This window comes from Rana temporaria, chromosome 5, assembly GCF_905171775.1.
Source record: "Rana temporaria chromosome 5, aRanTem1.1, whole genome shotgun sequence".
Taxonomy (NCBI): domain Eukaryota; kingdom Metazoa; phylum Chordata; class Amphibia; order Anura; family Ranidae; genus Rana; species Rana temporaria.
In genome coordinates, this window is record NC_053493.1 from 272,193,638 (window position 1) to 272,211,661 (window position 18,024).

General features: G+C 40.0%; 1 protein-coding gene across 1 annotated transcript in view; it reads right to left on the reverse strand.

The window, feature by feature from the left end:
* Positions 1-2,363: 2,363 nt before the first annotated feature.
* LOC120940805 (1,25-dihydroxyvitamin D(3) 24-hydroxylase, mitochondrial-like) overlaps positions 2,364-18,024 on the reverse strand; it is a 47,666-nt gene continuing 32,005 nt past the window's right edge. Inside the window, exons 8-11 of the mRNA XM_040353861.1 lie at positions 15,205-15,371; positions 10,413-10,491; positions 6,783-6,980; positions 2,364-2,648 (exon numbers count right to left, since the gene is read on the reverse strand). Coding sequence (XP_040209795.1) covers positions 2,538-2,648; positions 6,783-6,980; positions 10,413-10,491; positions 15,205-15,371 — 555 coding nt within the window. The 3' untranslated portion in view covers positions 2,364-2,537. The remainder of the gene's footprint in view (positions 2,649-6,782; positions 6,981-10,412; positions 10,492-15,204; positions 15,372-18,024) is intronic.

Sequence of the window (18,024 nt, forward strand, 5' to 3'; positions counted from 1 at the left end):
GATGGGTGATCCCCTCTCCGGGGTCCAGCAATGAGAAGATCTCCTCTTCATCCAGGTCCAGAATCCAGCGATGAGATGTCCATCCAGTGCAGCGCATCACCTGTCTCCACCGGAGACAGACCGGGAATGACGTGGCTTCAGCCAGTGACATCTCTTATGTAGGTGAGGGTGGGGCCACCCATCACCTGACCCTGTCCCCCTCTGACGCAAGGGAAAATCCAGGCTTTCCCAGTGATGTGACGGGTGACCCCGCGCCCTCTGCCTTTTTTTCCTTCTAAAATTACATTTTGTGCAGGGACTGTTATAAGCACGGAAAACAAGCGCTACTTCACAGGCATACTATTCACCCCCCTCCCCCTGGTATGAAATTTGAAGGAATATTTCACTTTTATTGTTTCACGTTCAGCATTATTAAAATCACTGCTCCTGAAAAAACTGCAGTTTTTAAAACTTTGTTTTTGCATTGATACATGTCCCCTGGGGCAGGACCCGGGTCCCCAAACACTTTTTAGGACAATAACTTGCATATTAGCCTTTAAAATTAGCACTTTAGATTTCAAATGTTCGAGTCCCATAGACTTTAACGGGGTTCTAAAGTTCACACAAACTTTTGGTCTGTTCGCAGGTTCTGGTGCAAACCGAATGGGGGGGTGTTTGGCTCATCCCTAGTCAAAACCAATGTACTGTAATGGTCACCTCTGTACGAGTGTGCAGGCTGTGTAGTTCAGCATTTAAAATAGATTGATAGACCTGAAAGTGTTGGTTTGCCTGTAGACTTCACAGCAAAATTTAGAAACAGCAATATAAGGGGGTAAATACTTACATTTCTCACTCCCCACACTGCTAAACAGTGTGTGGAGTGAGAAATGGGGATGAGCTTCGTATTCGAGTCGAACTCATGTTCGAACATCGTATGTTCGATCGTTCGTCGAAATACGAACAAAACGGATCGTTCGCGCCAAATTCGAGTTACGTTTCACAGACCATAATTCACTGTGGCATCGCTGGCTGATGATTGGCGAAGCATGCACTATGACCCGCATGCTTGGCCAATCACAGCTTGCAAAAAACAGAGAGCCATAATTGACCAAAGCCAGGATGGCTTTGGCCAATTATGGCTCAGGGGGTTTAGTACACGCCCCACACTATAGAAGGCCACCTGCAGGTCGGCCTTGTGTAGTGTGTTGCGGTGGTTAAGAGAGGACAGAGAGAGTGTAATTTTTTTGCAGGTAGATAGAGCAGGCAGGCAGGCAGGCTATTCAGTTAATGTTACAGTGTGTAGAGGATATATATACATCCCAGGTGTTGTACATATATTTATACACTGTATAGTTTAGCTAGATCAGTTCTTCCTAATTTACTGGCAGGCAGGTGATTGTGCTAGCTGCAGTATTCTTACGTGGTTTATTGCCTGTGTCCTCTGTAGTTTGCACCTAAAGCTACTTGGTGTGTACTGGCCGTGTGCTCTGTAGTTTGCACATAAAGCTACTTGGTGTGTACTGGGCGTGTGATCTGTAGTTTGCACCTAAAGCTACTTGGTGTGTACTGGCCATATGCTCTGTAGTTTGCACCTAAAGATTCAGGAGCAGTGATTTTAATGATGCTTAAATAAAAAATAAATGAAAAATTCCTTTAAATATTGTACCTGCAGGGTGTCTATAGTATGCCTGTGAAAACGTCTTTGAGAATCCGGGTCTTGCCCGAGGGAACATGTATCAATGGAATAAAAGTTTTAAAAACGGTCGTTTTTTCAGGAGTCCTGAAAAAACGACAGTTTTTAAAACTTTTTTCCAAAGACGTTTTCCCGGGTTCTCAAAGACGTTTTACGACAATAACTTGCATATTAGGCTTTAAAATTAGCACTTTTGAATTCGAACGTTCGAGTCCCATAGACGTCAATGGGGTTCTAAATGTTCGCGCGAACATTCAGTCCGTTCGAAGGTTCTGGTGCGAACCGAACAGGGGGGTGTTTGGCTCATCCCTAGTATTTACCCTCTTCTTTTTTTAGGGATTGCTTTGTAGCCAATTATAATTGATTGACAGTGTCACTCTAAAGGTAATATATATTGGTTTTGTATATATTGTATTTATTTATTATGATCAAAAATATGTTAAAAGGAGGTTCCTCTTTTTTTTTTAAATCAGGTATTGTTATGAAATATTGCACACATAACAATGGACAAAAACATTTTACAATTGTGTTCTTTTGTGTTAATTGTAAAGTTAATGGGTTTAAATGCAACACAATAAATACATATCTTTTCTGAAAAATGTGTGTTTTTACTACAGAATAATATTAATAAGTAAAATTCAAATACATATAGCACATATCTATCTATAAGATAGCAAAACACAGTAAACATTTTGGCAATATTAAAAAACTATCAAACAAAATAAAATGTTATTTGTAAGCAGTTATATCAAACATTTTGGCATAACCGTATTTAAAAAGATAAGAATGTTATATATTAATCAATTGAATCATTACACATTTTTAAAGAAATACATATTGCTAAAAATATGAACCGTAAGAGTAACTATCGCTTCTTCAAAGATACAGGCAGTTGTCGTGATGGAATCATGAGCCCTGAGATAATGCCTTTGCAAGGTTCATTGTCAGTTGCACATATGTAAAAGTTTTGGATTATCTAGAAAAACAAGTAAAAAATTAAACATTCATAACTTTGCTTTAAATATTAGTCTTCAAAACAACTGTATTTCTAGATGACTTTTCCTCAAATTAAGTACACTTTTTCATATGGGCATATTTATAAGGGCCCACTTACACCACCCTATGCAGTAGTATGTAGTAAACTTGCATGTTACCGCAAAGCATGGTAATATAAATTACTTGTGTTGGTGCACTGCAGTGCTATTCACTTTGAATTGCACCTGACGCATCTCCGCAATGCTCTACAGTTCATGACAACATACAACGCAGTGCAATGCAGTGTGATGTGAAAAATGAAGCCTGCACTATTGTTTCAAGCATCAAGGTGCATTGCAACCCATTCATTCTGAAATGTACCTCAACGCACACATTTTCATATACTGTAGTGTTTTGTGAACAGGTCATAAAGAATTCATGAGTACATTTGCTGCACATTCACTGTACATTTACCCAGTTAGAAATTAAGTCTGTTTAGCGGGATAAAAATGCCTATTGCAACATTCATTTTATTTTAAAAGAGTGAATGTCACATTCCCTGCTTATTGTTTGGACATGTTTTAAAATAAAATCTTTCAGGCTGCGAGGGGGAATGACCACCAGCGAGGAGAACTGAACCTGTGTTTTATCCTCTGTTTCAGCCATTGGAATGATGGTATATCCATAGCAGGAGAACAGAAAGTGTGTGCCCCCCACACAAAAAAAGGGGCATCGCCAGTGGAAAAATAACCCTCAATGGGTACAAGTAACTTGTTGGGTAACTGTAAAAATAAATGACATAAATACAGTTAAAAAAACCTTATTGTTCTTCATTTTAATATTTTTTATCCTATTTGATGCAAGGTCCCAAAACAGAAAGAACCACCTCTTCTGTCTGCACTTATCAACTTTTCTCAAGTGTGGGAATTCAGACAAATCACTTTTTTAAGGTCATTGTGAATGTTGAGAGCTTTCTGTAACATCAGTGGCTACAAATCCAATATTAATTCAATTATTTGTAAATATATCCTGCAGAATGATGGAACTTTTGCCACCTTTTTTAAGAATTCCTAAATTGGAGGAAACCCTTCAGGGCCCATTTTTACTTTCTACTGGGACATGGAAGGCAAATCCTAGTTTAACCACTTACAGAAGGAAGGATTTTCCCCCTTAATGACCAGGCCATTTTTTGCAATACGGCACTGCGTCGCATTGACCGACGATTGCGCGATCATGCGATGCTGTTTTTATTTTTATTGTTGGTCTTTTTTGGTTATAGCGCAAAAAATAAAAATTGCAGAGGTGATCAAATATCACCAAAAGAAAGCTCTATTTGTGGGTAAAAAATGTTGTTTGGGTACAGCGACACAGTGCTGTATCGCAAAAATTGGCCTGGTCATAAAAGGGGTTGTAAAGTTTCATTTTTTTTTTCTAAATAGGTTCTATTAAGCTAGTGCATTGTTGGCTCACCTTTTCCTTCGATTTCTCTTCTATTTTTTTTTTTTTTTGTCTGAATTCCTCACTTCCTGTTCCTCCTCAGTAAGCTTGCCCCCATCATCCGAGCCATTCTGGCTGGGGGTTAGTCAGCGTGCTCGCCCCCTCCCTTGGGACTACATCCCTGCGGGGAGACGCTGTGAACAAAAGCATAATGGGCTAGTGAACACAGCTATTCCCTGCAGGGATGTAGTGCCAAGGGAGGGGACGAGCACGCTGACTAACCCCCAGCCAGAACGGTTCGGATGATGGGGGCAAGCTTACTGAGGAGAAACTGGAAGTGAGAATTTCAGACAAAGAAAAAAATACATTTAGAAGGGAAATTGAAGGAAAAGGTTAGTGAACCAACAATGCACTAGCTTAAAGGAACCCTTTTTAGAAAATAAAAAAATTAACCTTTACAACCCCTTTAAGGGGGCAAATCCTTCCGGAGCTGAAGTGGTTAAAGCATTCCCAAATGCTGAAGGACATGTGGACTATTAAATGAGTATGGCAGGAAGCTTTGCGCTTGACATGAAGTTATCAGTATACATCCCAGGCTGATACTGACTATTTCCAAGAACTGACAATTAGACTGTATAATAAATTCAACATTTCTACATCGTGTGTGATTTATCAAGATCAACTGTGCATTCATTGAACAGGCACACCACATTTTCTCAAAAATGCTCCCACTAAAATGAGCAGTGAATGTAAGGGAATCCATCATGATGTGCATGATTTTACCATCAGAGTTTTTTAAATATGTCTCAGCCTAGGTTCACACTGCTGCGAATTCAAAATTGCGGTAAAATGCGCGATTTTACCGCGATTTCGCGGCTGCGATTTTGCCGTGTCGCATTTGACATGTCAAATCGCATCTCAAATCGTTCCAAATCGTACCCAGTGTGAACCAGGGCTCAAAGATACATGCACCCTTTCCTTTAGAAGAGAGGAATGTAATTGTGGGTACATCCCTTCTGCTTATTTAAAATATACATATATAATATATATTTATATACATATACAGGTGAAACTCGAAAAATTTGAATATCGTGCAAAAGTTCATTTATTTCACTGATGCAACTTAAAAGGTGAAACTAATATATGAGATAGACTCATTACATGCAAAGCAAGATAGTTCAAGCGTGATTTGTCATAATTGTGATGATTATGGCCTACAGCTCATGAAAATCCCAAATCCACAATCTCAGAGAATTTGAATATTGTGAAAAGGTGCAATATTCTAGGCTCAAGGTGTCCCACTCTAATCAGCTAATTAAGCCATAACACCTGCAAAGGGTTCCAGAGCCTTTAAATGGTCGCTCAGTCTGGTTCAGTAGGAATCACAATCATGGGAAAGACTGCTGACCTGACAGTTGTAAAGAAAACCATCATTGAAACTCTCCATAAGGAGGAAAAGCCTCAAAAGGTAATTGCAAAAGAAGTTGGATGTTCCCAAAGTGCTGTATCAAAGCACATTAATAGAAAGTTATGTGGAAGGGAAAAGTGTGGAAGAAAAAGGTGAACAAGCAGCAGGGATGACCGCAGCCTGGAGAGGATTGTCAGGAAAAGGCCATTCAAAAGCGTTGGGGACTTTCACAAGGAGTGGACTGAGGCTGGAGTCAGTGCATCAAGAGCCACCACACACAGACGAGTCCTGGACATGGGCTTTAAATGTTGTATTCCTCTTGTCAAGCCACTGCTGAACAATATACAACATCAGAAGCATCTTACCTGGGCTAAAGAAAAACAGGCCTGGTCTGTTGCTCAGTGGTCCAAAGTCCTCTTTTCTGATGACTGCAAATTTTACATCTCATTTGGAAACCAAGGACCCAGAGTATGGAGGAAGAATAGAGAGGCACACACTGCAAGATGTGTGAAGTTTCCACAGTCTGTGTTGATTTGAGGAGCCATGTCATCCTCTGGTGTTGGTCAACGCAGCCGTCTTCCAGGAGATTTTGGAGCACTTCATGCTTCCTTCCGCAGACGAGCTCTAGGGGATGCTGACTTCATTTTCTAGCAGGACTTGGCACCTGCCCACACTGCCAAAAGCATCATAACCCAGTTCAAGGACCGTGGGATTACTGTGCTTGATTGGCCAGCAAACTCACCTAACCTGAACCCCATAGAGAATCTATGAGGAAGATGAGAGACATGAGACCGAACAATGCAGAAGAGCTGAAGGCCACAATTGGTCGACCATAACACCTCAGCAGTGCAACAGGGCATTGAGAGCTTCAATGCAATGCTGCTTTGAGGCAGTAATTGCTGCAAACGGGGCCAAAACCAAGTACTGAGTACATATCCATGCTTATACTTTTCAGAGGTTCGATATTGTTCTATGTACAATCCTTTTTTTTATTGGATTGCATGATTGCATGTAATATTCTAATTTTCTGAGATTGTGGATTTGGGGTATTCATGAGATTTTCATGAGCTGTAAGCCATAATCATCACAATTATGACAAATCACAGCTTGAACTATCTTACTTTGCATGTAATGAGTCTATCTCATATATTAGTTTCACCTTTTAAGTTGCATTAGTGAAATAAATGAAGTTTTGCTCGATATTCTAATTTTTCGAGTTTCACCTGTACTTTTCAACATTTTTCAACACCATAATCAATCATATCACAAATATACTTATGTTAGTATTACCCAACACAAAGCCAACTGAAGCTGCAACTCTGCCAAACGTCTTCCAACACACATTCTTTTTCCAACTCCAAAAGGAGTGCTTGCAAATGGGTTAACTGAAGCTCTTGGCTTCAACCACCTTTCAGGTTTGTATTCTCGTGCATCAGGAAAGTAATCTTCATTCCATGTCATTGCATGAAAATTAATCATTGTGATAACCTATAAACAAATAAAAATAAAAACAAATGTCATTAAAAAATTCAAAGTTTAAAGTGAGAAAAACATTGCATACCAAAATAAAAATAAAAAATAATAATAATAAGTACAATTTCATAAGTCTAAAAAACAATCTAAGGTGGAGATTTGATAGTGGTCAGACACATGTACATTATACAGCAAGCATGCACATTTCAACATAACCCAGAAAAAAATGTCAATCCAGCTGACAAACTCCCCTCAGAAGTATTTGCTGAGGATTTAGAACACTGATAAAGAGTAAAACAAACTTTGCAAAAGGTATCCAGTAGGCATTGACAGAAACCTGTAGAAAGCAAGCTGTCTGCCCCAGATCTTTTCAAACAGCTATAGCCAAGTTCTATGACAGGTGCCCCCTGGCATGGAACCCACATCTTAAGGGCAAGTGACCTAGTATGGTTTTGGAGAAGAGGGCTGCGCACCCCCCCCCCCACTACCCACCTTGTCAGCCAGTTTGCATGCTTTGATTAAGGGTCAGGTCTTGTTGCTGATAATACCTGTTTGTATGTTGTATGTATTGACTATTATTAATACTTTCTTATATAAAGCTTGCATTATTTCCATACTGGTGTGTATCTATATACATATGGTTAACCTCCCTGGCGGTATGATTCTGTCTGGAATTACGTACCAAAAGCGGTACATTTATTTTGCAAGGAAATTGGTGTTTTATACTGTAGGCCTGTAATTTTTAGAAATAACTCACTTAAATCTGACCAAGCAAGAGTCTTGTAGGCATCCCGGGTATGATTTTTTTTTTTTAAAACAAAATTATAAATTATAATATAATAAATAATTATAAATAATTATAACAAATAATAATATAATTATAATAAAAATTATTCAATAATGTAATCAACTCAAAATCACTGAAATTTGCAGTTGCAGAATTGTCGCTGTCATTATTTTATTTTTTTTATGACGAATTTCCCCGCAAATCGCTATCGCACAATTCTGCAAGTGATTATAATTTATTATCGCTGTTTTCTAGCTGATCTAAAACCATTTTTGACATAAAGGGACACTTTTGGACAATCTACAGTTTGCAGGCAGAAATGACATTTTTTATTATATAAAAGTACATGCAGGGCACTGGGCAGACCACTAGGGACAAGGGGGGTGTGTATTTTTTACATACAGTACTGTAATCTATAAGATTACAGTATACTGTATGTAATGTGTTTGTTTACTTTTTTGAATTTGGCGCCGTTCTCCGTCCCCGTGCGTCGTAACGTCACAGGGAACGGAGATCGGCGTCACACGGGGACTGTGAATCGAGCGAGGAGGTCCCGCTCGCTCACACAGCGGGTGGCATCGCTGGATCCAGGGACAAGGTGAGTAAACCAAGCCTGTGGATCCAGCGAAAGGTAAGCCCGTCCAGCCCGAGCGCGACTCGGGTTTGCCGATCCTAACATGTAAAACCAACCCCGAGTCGCGCTCGGGTTTACCGTCAGGGGGGTTAATATTATATGATGGTTGCAGGAGTTCCTTTGCTCACAATTACTTTGATTAGATTACTGGTTACTTTCTCTGGAAGAGAAACCCCTCTGTTCACATAGGCCCTGTCCTGGGTGGAGGAACTGACAACTTTATAATGAAACCCACAGTTCCACTTAGCAAAGGTCCTGGTTCTCCTATTTACTTACAGGTTTAGTGCAATATCCTGTTTGGGGAGGGACATTTCTCATAACCCCTCTAAATGAGGGCTCTACTTTATATATGTCAGTGCTAAAATGTACATCTTCTAGCTGAATAGATTTAACTTTTTTTTCAATTGGTAAATGTTCCGTAGGGCAGTGTTACACCCCCCCCCCCCCCATGCTATTTTTTCACACATTACTGCCTATTTTATAAAAAAAAAAGCAAGTGCAGTCCTGTAAAATTATTGTCAAACAATGAACACAAAATACTTCAAAATATTGTGGAAAGAAATACCAAATAATCCCAATAATAAAATTATTTAATTAGTGTCTACATATTTCCCATAGAGAAATTTAATAAAGTCCATATGAAGTGAATAGTGATACGACAAAATCTTCTAATGACCAAAAGAAAAACAACCAGGTCCAGGTGCTTGAGGTAAATCTGCGTACCCCAGATAAGAAGAACAAACATCAGCTGCTTATCGGATCCCTATGACCCTTATATTCAATAAAATGTCATTTTAGCACTTAAAGGGTTAGGGCCCTTGCACTACATAATTGAAGGTAAATCTAAAGGAAATTGAACAACAAAATTGTATTATGCATGACCAGCATAAGAAGCAATCTCATAGTGTAAAACAGTATTGATTGGCGCTTTTCAGGTGCTTTCACGCTAAAAAACAGTGCCAAAAAAGGTCATGAAAACATATTTCCATTAAAATCAATGAATGCTTTCACACTGGGGCAGTGGGCTGGAAGGGCTGTAAAAAACTCCCCTCTCCGTTGAAATTAATGGAAAGCTCTTCAAAAGCACCTGAAAAGCACTTCCAAAGCGCTCAGTGTTTTTACTGGCAGTTTAGAAGTGCCTCAGTGTGAAAGTGGCCTTACTTCAAACACATTGGTGTTTTTATTTGGAGTGATTTGAAAATTTTGGCTTATCACTATTCACTTTATACAGACTTCATTAGTTTTCTCTATGGGAAATATGTGGACAGTAATTAGTAATTGAGTAATTTTAGTATTGGGACTTATTTGTATTTCGTTCCATAATTTAATTAATTAATTAATGTGTTCACTGTTCAATTTTACATCTCTTTTATATACAACTGGTGGGTTTGGTATCATGAACTTTTAGTGCCTGCTGCAAGCTTGTAGGATCAACCTGAGCGCTGTGTTTTTTTTTAACCCCTTGCCTATTAGTCCAGAAAAAATTATTATTGGACATATTCAGCTCCCATCAATCCTAATCTGGTTTGGGTTCGGCATGCGAACATCTTTGAAGTCTGCAGAACCCCTGCTGAACCAAGCCCAGGGCAGTATGGCTTACCACTAGTAAAAAAGAATAAAGAGACAATTGCAGTGAAAAGAAAAACATAGAATCCTGCAACAGATGGAATGGCCTCCAGAAATCATTGAGCGAGTCTTAGATTGCTTGCAGAGGCAAAAGGAAATAAAAAAGTCAAAGTTTGCAGTGAAAGCTTGCTATGGTTTTCCAGATTGGAATATCCTACCAATCAAATAATTTAAAAAAACGCATAATAAAATAATATTTTTTTCAAGGGTTGCTCACACTAAATATTTTTTTTTTTTTTTGGTTTACTGTACCTTTACTATTTTGGATATGTCTTGATTACCAAACACTATTTACAATATGTTATTACAATTTTTACAAGTACCTAAAATGCACATGGTACCTGTATGCAATGGCCATATGAATGATTGAAACATTTAGATTACATACAATAATACTTACGCCTCTAGGAATTACATATCCACCAAGATTTGTGTCCTCCTCCATTGTTCGACTGGTAAAAGGCACTGTAGGTGTTAGTCTAGAAAAAAAAAAAAGATATATATTACCCTTAAATGATCCTGAAATACAATATTTGAATTTAAAAAAAAAAAAAATGTTGTTTTCAATGCTGGCCCATAAAACTTTTTAAGGCATTTAACTAAAATAGTCATGGTGCCTGCTTTTTAGAAATGGTCTAACCAGGAGGTTCACGGTAAAGCAAATTTGTCACCAGGATATTCTAGAATTCTCAGATACATTCTGCAATGTTTTGTTAAAGGGGTTGAAAAGGTACAATTTTTTTTTCCTAAATAGCTTCCTTTACCATAGTGCAGTCCTCCTTTACTTACCTCATCCTTAAGAACAGGAAGTGAGGATTTCTCAGAAGAAATAAGGACATTTAAAAGCAAAATGGAAGGATGAGGTAAGTGAAGGAGGACTGCACTAAGGTAAAGGAAGCTACCTTTACAACCCCTTTAAGTAACATGGGGCCAGATTCAGGTAGAAGTGCGGTGGCGTAACGTATCGTAGATACGTTACACCGCCGCAAGTTTTCATCGCAAGTGCCTGATTCACAAAGCACTTGCGATGAAAACTACGCCGGCGGCCTCCGGCGTAAGCCCGCGTAATTTAAATGGGCGTGTGCCATTTAAATTAGGCGTGCTCCCGCGCCGGACCTACTGCGCATGCTCCGTTTCGTAACTCCCGCCGTGCTTTGCGCGAAGTGACGTAATTTTTTCGATCGGCGATGCGCGTAGCGTAATTCCGTATTCCCGGACGGCTTACGCAAACGACGTGAATTTTTACATTTCGACGCGGGAACGACGGCCATACTTTATACAGCAATACGATTGCTGTGTAAAGTTAAGGCACCAAAAACGACGACTAACTTTGCGACGGGAAACTAGACTAGCGGCGACGTAGCGAACGCGAAAATCCGTCGTGGATCGCCGTAACTCCTAATTTGCATACCCGACGCTGGTTTACGACGCAAACTCCCCCCAGCGGTGGCCACGGTACTGCATCCTAAGATCCAACAGTGTAAAACAATTACACCTGTCGGATCTTAGGGATATCTATGCGTAACTGATTCTATAAATCAGTCGCATAGATACTCTGAGAGATACGACGGAGTATCTGAGATACGACGGAGTATCTGAGATACGACGGAGTATCTGAGATACTCCGTCGTATCTCCTTTGTGAATCTGGCCCCTGGTGCCCTGCAATTAGAATTGCTGCCCAGGGATCAAAAAATGTGTGGGCCAGATTCAGGTACATTGGCGTATCTTTGTGCCAGCGTAGCGCATCTCATATGCGCTACGCCGACGTAACATTGAGAGGCAAGCTGAGTATTTACAAAGCACTTCCTCCCATATTTCCGCCAGCGTAACGTAAATAGGTCGGCGTAAGCCCGCCTAATTCAAAGTAGGCAGGTAGTGGGCGTGTTGTATTAAAATGAATCGTGACCCCATGTAAATGCATGGCCGTACGAACGGCGCATGCGCGCGCATGCTCGAAATCACGTCGCACATACTCCCTAAGATACGACGGCTCAATGCGTACGACGTGAACGTAACTTATGCCCAGCCCCATTCACGTACGACTTACGTAAACGACGTAAAATACGACGGCTGTTCCGACGTTTCCGACGTTCATACCTTAACATGAATTACCCCTGCTTTATGAGGGGTAAACTTACACCGGACGTACGCCTTACGTAAACGGCATATATTACTGCGACGGGCGTAAGTACGTTTGTAAATCGGCGTATCTTGCTCATTTACATATTCAACGTGCAAATCAATGGAAGCGCCCCTAGCGGCCAGCGTAATTATGCACCCAAGATACGACGGCGTAGGAGACTTACGTCGGTCGTAGAAAGTCAAAATTCAGGCGTATCTTGTACTGTGAATTAGGCGCATAGATACGACGGCGCATCCTAGAACTTACGCGGCGTATCAACAGATACGTCAGCGTAAGTTCTCTCTGAATCTGGCCCTGTGTTTTTACCTCATCTTGGTTTCTGATACTCCTGAAAGCTCGGGTTTGCTCAGCTGCCAATTGCTAAAATCTTATTGTCATGGAAGGAGTACAGCCTTTTCATAAAATCTCAGTAAATTTAATTATATATTTAATTAAGTTACTGTATGTAAAAAAGTCATTTCATTTGAATGCAGTCTGGAAGTCCCTAAACCTGCAGTGCTTAGTTGACGGAAGATACCAATTAGATAAATAAAACTGCAATGTATATAGTGTACAGTAGTATAATCAAATTATAAGATATACGACTCTTAATCCAAGGTCTGCTTTTGCTTGCCCCACCACTAAAACAACATTTTCTGCAAAACAAAACTTTATTAAAAAAAAGATGCTACAAAAATATAAAAAAAAAAAATACCCTGTGAAGAAAATAGACTTTATTCTGTATTTTCTCATAGGTTCTGTTTGTTTTTTAAGAACCCCTGGACCAATCTGGGTGAAATTTGGATAGGTTGGTCCCCCAGATCGGGGCTATCGGGGGATATGCAATGGCAGGGATACCTTGTGTGGAAAAGGGGTGTTCGAACTTTTGGGAAAATAGGGGTGCTCTCTGCCTGGAGATAATTGGTTTAACTGATCTCAATAACTCCCAGGCAGAGCCTGCTGTGATAATATCGTCTGCGGTGTCATGTAAATGAACTTTGGTCTGTCTCTTAAGAAGCGTTCATTGTGTGAATTTCTATTGTTTAGCAGGTGAGAAGAGCTTATCCCCGAGTCACCTCGTCTGGGTAAATGACCAGTAATTAACTCATGTGGATTATATCGGAGACAGCCGTCTGTCTCCTAAAAGAGGTCTATTGAAGGGGGGGCTCGTTAGTAAAACCATTGTATGATGTTGTGGGAGGAGTTTGTCATTGTCCATCTGATTACTTAAAGTATTCCTTTTGGTGTATATAAGTAACCTGCCCTCTCAATAAAGCTATTCTATGCCTGGTAACCTCTTCATGAAGTCTTGGCTCATGTTTGGGGGGAACATTCTAACCATTGGAAGAATCAACCTGGAAACTGCATTTATCTCCACTATCCCTCTACCACCTATGGTAGCGATAATCACTTATGCTCGGCGATTGGGAGATGGAAAGAAGGGCGCAGTACCATAACCACTGCAAGTCTTAACATACCCCATTCCCAATATCTATAGATTTGGAGAGGTGCAAGTTCCATCACTGCACCTCACAACTGCCTCATTCGATACTATTTTCTCATTAAAATGCACCTCAGCCCATTGCAGGTGTGCATTCTCATGAGATTGTGAGTGCACAGAGGACAGTGAGGTGCAGTGATGTCACCCTTGCCTTCAGGAAACTAGGACCAACGGTAGAATTGATTCATTTTTTATACCCTTTCTATTTATAAAGAGTTTTTTTGCAGCTTTTGTTTGCTTGGCAGTAAAGTGGACCTTAGATTTGCATGCATGAACGTCACATGCTTTAAAATGGCAGCTGCTGTGTTTGTGTCTCCTCAAAAAAACAGGTTCTCAATCATTTATACCTGCTCAAAGATGTGGTTAACACACATCCAAACATTTAAATGGCATTTAAATAAATGAGCCCAACTAACACTCTTGCTAACAATATGGCCCCATACACACAATAGAATCCATCCGCAGATAAATCCCAGCAAATGGGTTTCTGTGGATAGATCCTATGGTGTGTACACGCCAGCGGATCTGTTTCCGCGGAGAAATCTCCTCTGGGATGGATTCCAGCAGATCGGATATTTGCTGACATGCACAACAAATCCATCTGCTGGAATCCATTCCAACGGATGGATCCGCTCGTCTGTACAGACTCACCGGATCCATCCGTCCAAAGGGATTCCCCGCACACGTCGTAATGATTTGACGCATGCGTGGAATTCCTTATATGACAGCGTCGCGCCCGTCGCCGCGTCATAATCGGCACGTCATCGCCAGAGGATTTCCGCGCGGATTTCAATGCGATGGTGTGTACACTCCATCGCATAGAAATCTGCGGAAATCTTTGAGAGGATTTATCCGTGGAAACGGTCCGCTGGACCGTATCCGCGGATAAATTCTCTCGTGTGTATGGGGCCTATGACTTTCTATAGTGGTATAAGAGAAAATATAGGAGGAAAACATCATACTGTTTTTAACCTCCCCTCACACCTTTAATGATTCATTATATTCTCAATATATTCAACATTTTATTATTACTTGTGTAAGAATATTTAATGGCACCAAGAATTATTTTACGATTTGAACAAAGCTTGGAAGATTTACTGTATATAGAACCTGTAATCTAGGAACTCTTAAATGTAAGTGATGTATGGAACAATACAAATAGTGCTACTATTAGGGATGAGGAAAACTGAAACATTTAATTTCCCTGAAATGTCAGCAAAATATAAAGGTTTAGAAAAATACAATTTCCCATTTTGGTGAAATTATGCTGTTTTGAAGAAATATATTATAATTAATGGGAAATGCAAAATTTAAGTGGACTTTGCTGAGTTTTTTTTTGTAGGGGTGTGACAGTTTTCTGAGGGACAGGGAAGCTCCTTTCAGCTATTCTGGACCTTTTCTTTTGTAAAATAAATACATAAAAAAATACAAATAAAAAGATAAAAGACCACTCATTCAAATTCAAAATCACTTTTGTTTGCATCACTTTGCTCATCAACTACCACTATTACTACTACTGATATCCATGATAATATAAACAGTAATATTAAGTAAAAATAATAATAACCTCATGGATTCTTTAATGCAAGCCTTCAGATATGGCATCTTTTGTAAATGCTCAGCAGATGGTGACTGGCCTGGTGGTAGAACAGCTCGGATTTCATCTAGAACTTTTTCCTGCACATCACTGTGTCTTGATAAATTGTATATTAACCATAATAGAGAATTTGCTGTCTAAATTAAACAAAAACAATAACACATTAGGCCACATTGTATCTAAAGCTTGGATCCTTGTACAGTATATTGTATTATTGCTTCTTTTCGCAAGCAGATTTTAAATATATTTGAAATAATTTTCATGCCTATTTTACAATAGTGCAGTGATTCACTTAATGATATTATGGATGAATAAAATTAAGAATTATTAAAAATAGTTTTTAAAGCTGAACTTCAGTAATTTTTTCATCTCTCCATCTATTAAACAATCTGCCCTTGTTGTTTTAACTTTAGATAGCAAAACTTTTTGTTTCTGCCAGTAAATACCTTATACAACCCACTTCCTGTTTCTTGTCTGGTAAAAAAACCTAGGCTTATGACATCATGCACAGCTCTCTCTCTCACTCTTGTGAGAGTTTGCCAGGAAGGGAGGGGGGATGAGTCATAAGACAGCCATTGAAAGCGGCAGAGCTGGAGGTGTGTGTCTGTGTAAATCTAGGAAGTGAACAGGCAGCAGCTTCAGCTGCCCACAGTTAAAATGGATGCAGCCAGACTCAGTGGAGGGAGATTTATGCAGCATATTTGGCAAGTACAGAACCACAGCAACGCTGTATCCTGGCCTAGGCCAACAAGGCCCATGCCTAGGACAGCACTTTGCAGGGGGCAGCACGGAAAGGGTCCCCGCTGGCTTGCGCTACACTGTTAGTGTAGCGCCAGTCTTATGGGGCGGACTGGGCTGAGAGGCAACTTAGCCTAGCGCCCCATAAAGCGGCCGCACTGCTTCCGGTATGCGGGCGGCCGGCATTCCGCAACTGTGGGGGGAGGGATCTGCTTCTAATTTTGACTGTCCCATTATCCTGGACCACAAACCTTCCTCACTGTGCTATATGTTTTCTGCTGCACCATTGGCATGGTAATATCTTCTTAGTCCTCTCCATAAAATTATCAGAAAGTTTTGCTTAAAGTAGAACTGTAGGCAACACCTTTTTTTTTCATTTTGGATAGAGTAAGGGAGGGTTAGAGCCCCTGTCAGTTAATTTTTTTACCATCCCTGTCCCATTGCAGAGATTTCCCTTCATTTCCTGCCCCATAGCCAAACAGGAAGTGAGAGGAAATCTATGCAAATTAAGGGAATCCATTGCCCCCCCACCCCAGGCTCCCAGAACTAGTGTCCCCACTCAAAAATTTCAGGGCGGGTCTTAAACAGCAAGGGGTGTGGCCTTGATAGGAAGGGGTGGGTCAAATTTAAATTAGGGGGTGCATGAGTTTAGTTAGGCCTAGGGTAGCACAAAACCTAAATACACCACTGAATCACAGTATATATAAAATAATATGCAAAGTGTTTTTTATTACAAACTATGTGAGCAGACTGCAGTTCCTCTTTAAGGGCTTAATTTCTGGATCCAGCGGCGATACATACACTTGAGTCTGCCGAGGCTGCACATACAGGTTTTGGTTTCCAATACTGCTTTGATACAATGCAAGTGAGTGTATTTTAACCTATGTATTATTTAACCACATTTTAATTTATGTATTATTATTTTTTTTTAATAAAATAGTATTCTGCTATGTTGGATTCCTCTGTTCTTGGTGTATATTGAGCAAACAATTCCCTGATGGTGGCATTGTGTATTGATGGAGGGAATCAAAGAATATCAGCTGATGGAGAGTACAGACAGAACCATTTCTTGTGACTTGAGGTGATGTGGAATATACAAAGCTGTTGGGACTCTTATAGCTGTAGAGTCAAAATCCTCTGGTGAATGAGAAGGCACTGTACGGGGACACTGATTTGCATCAATTAAGTGGGTGTAAAGAGGAAACGGTAGATCTGCAAGTGAATCAAGGGGCACATCTTTTTACTAGTGTTTTTGATTGCTCTCACAAAGAATTGAAGACGTTTTCAGTTTGAATTTGGTGAATGTGCACAACGGGAAATGAATTCATTTATCAAGGACATTTTGTTTGCGCACATAAAACTTTTCATTATTTTATGATTGTAGCACAATTTATGTATACTTACGATTATTAAGAGAAACAAAGTACAATGACATAAAAAAAAAATCAACAATACACACTGATGGCCAAATTCACACAAAACAAAAGAAATGATGATCAAATATGCACAGAAAAAAAGGAGAAACAAGAATACAATGAAGGAAAAGCAGCGCTGGTATTTTGATGCGCGTTCATATAAAGTAGTGAGGGGGCAAAAACATTTGAAGAGCTCACTGGCTCAGGTTAGGCTGCTCAGGAAAGAGAAAGTTACCCTCCACTGGGTACCCAAGCAGGCTACCAGAAAAAACATGCATAAATGGAAGGTGCACCAGACCAAAAGCTAAAAGAATTCAAGGTATTTTGATTACTTACCAGGTATTGCTGGCCAGAAATTCTCCTGATCCAGAAATTTGCTTCCCTGCACTTATTCACACAGGAAAGCTCTATTTTGAGTCCATTCAGCATAGGTTCACACATATGCGAACATGTGATTCTCACCCGCAGTGCTGTGCCGATCACATGCGATGTCCGTGCAATGTGAGTTCAGCCATACAGTTTGTATGGCTGAACTCACATTGGATTCATGCAAAAAAGGCATATGGTCTTTTTTTTTCTAACTGGAAGTGGATCACATGGGTGTTCACACCCATGCGATCCGATTGCTGTCCAAATC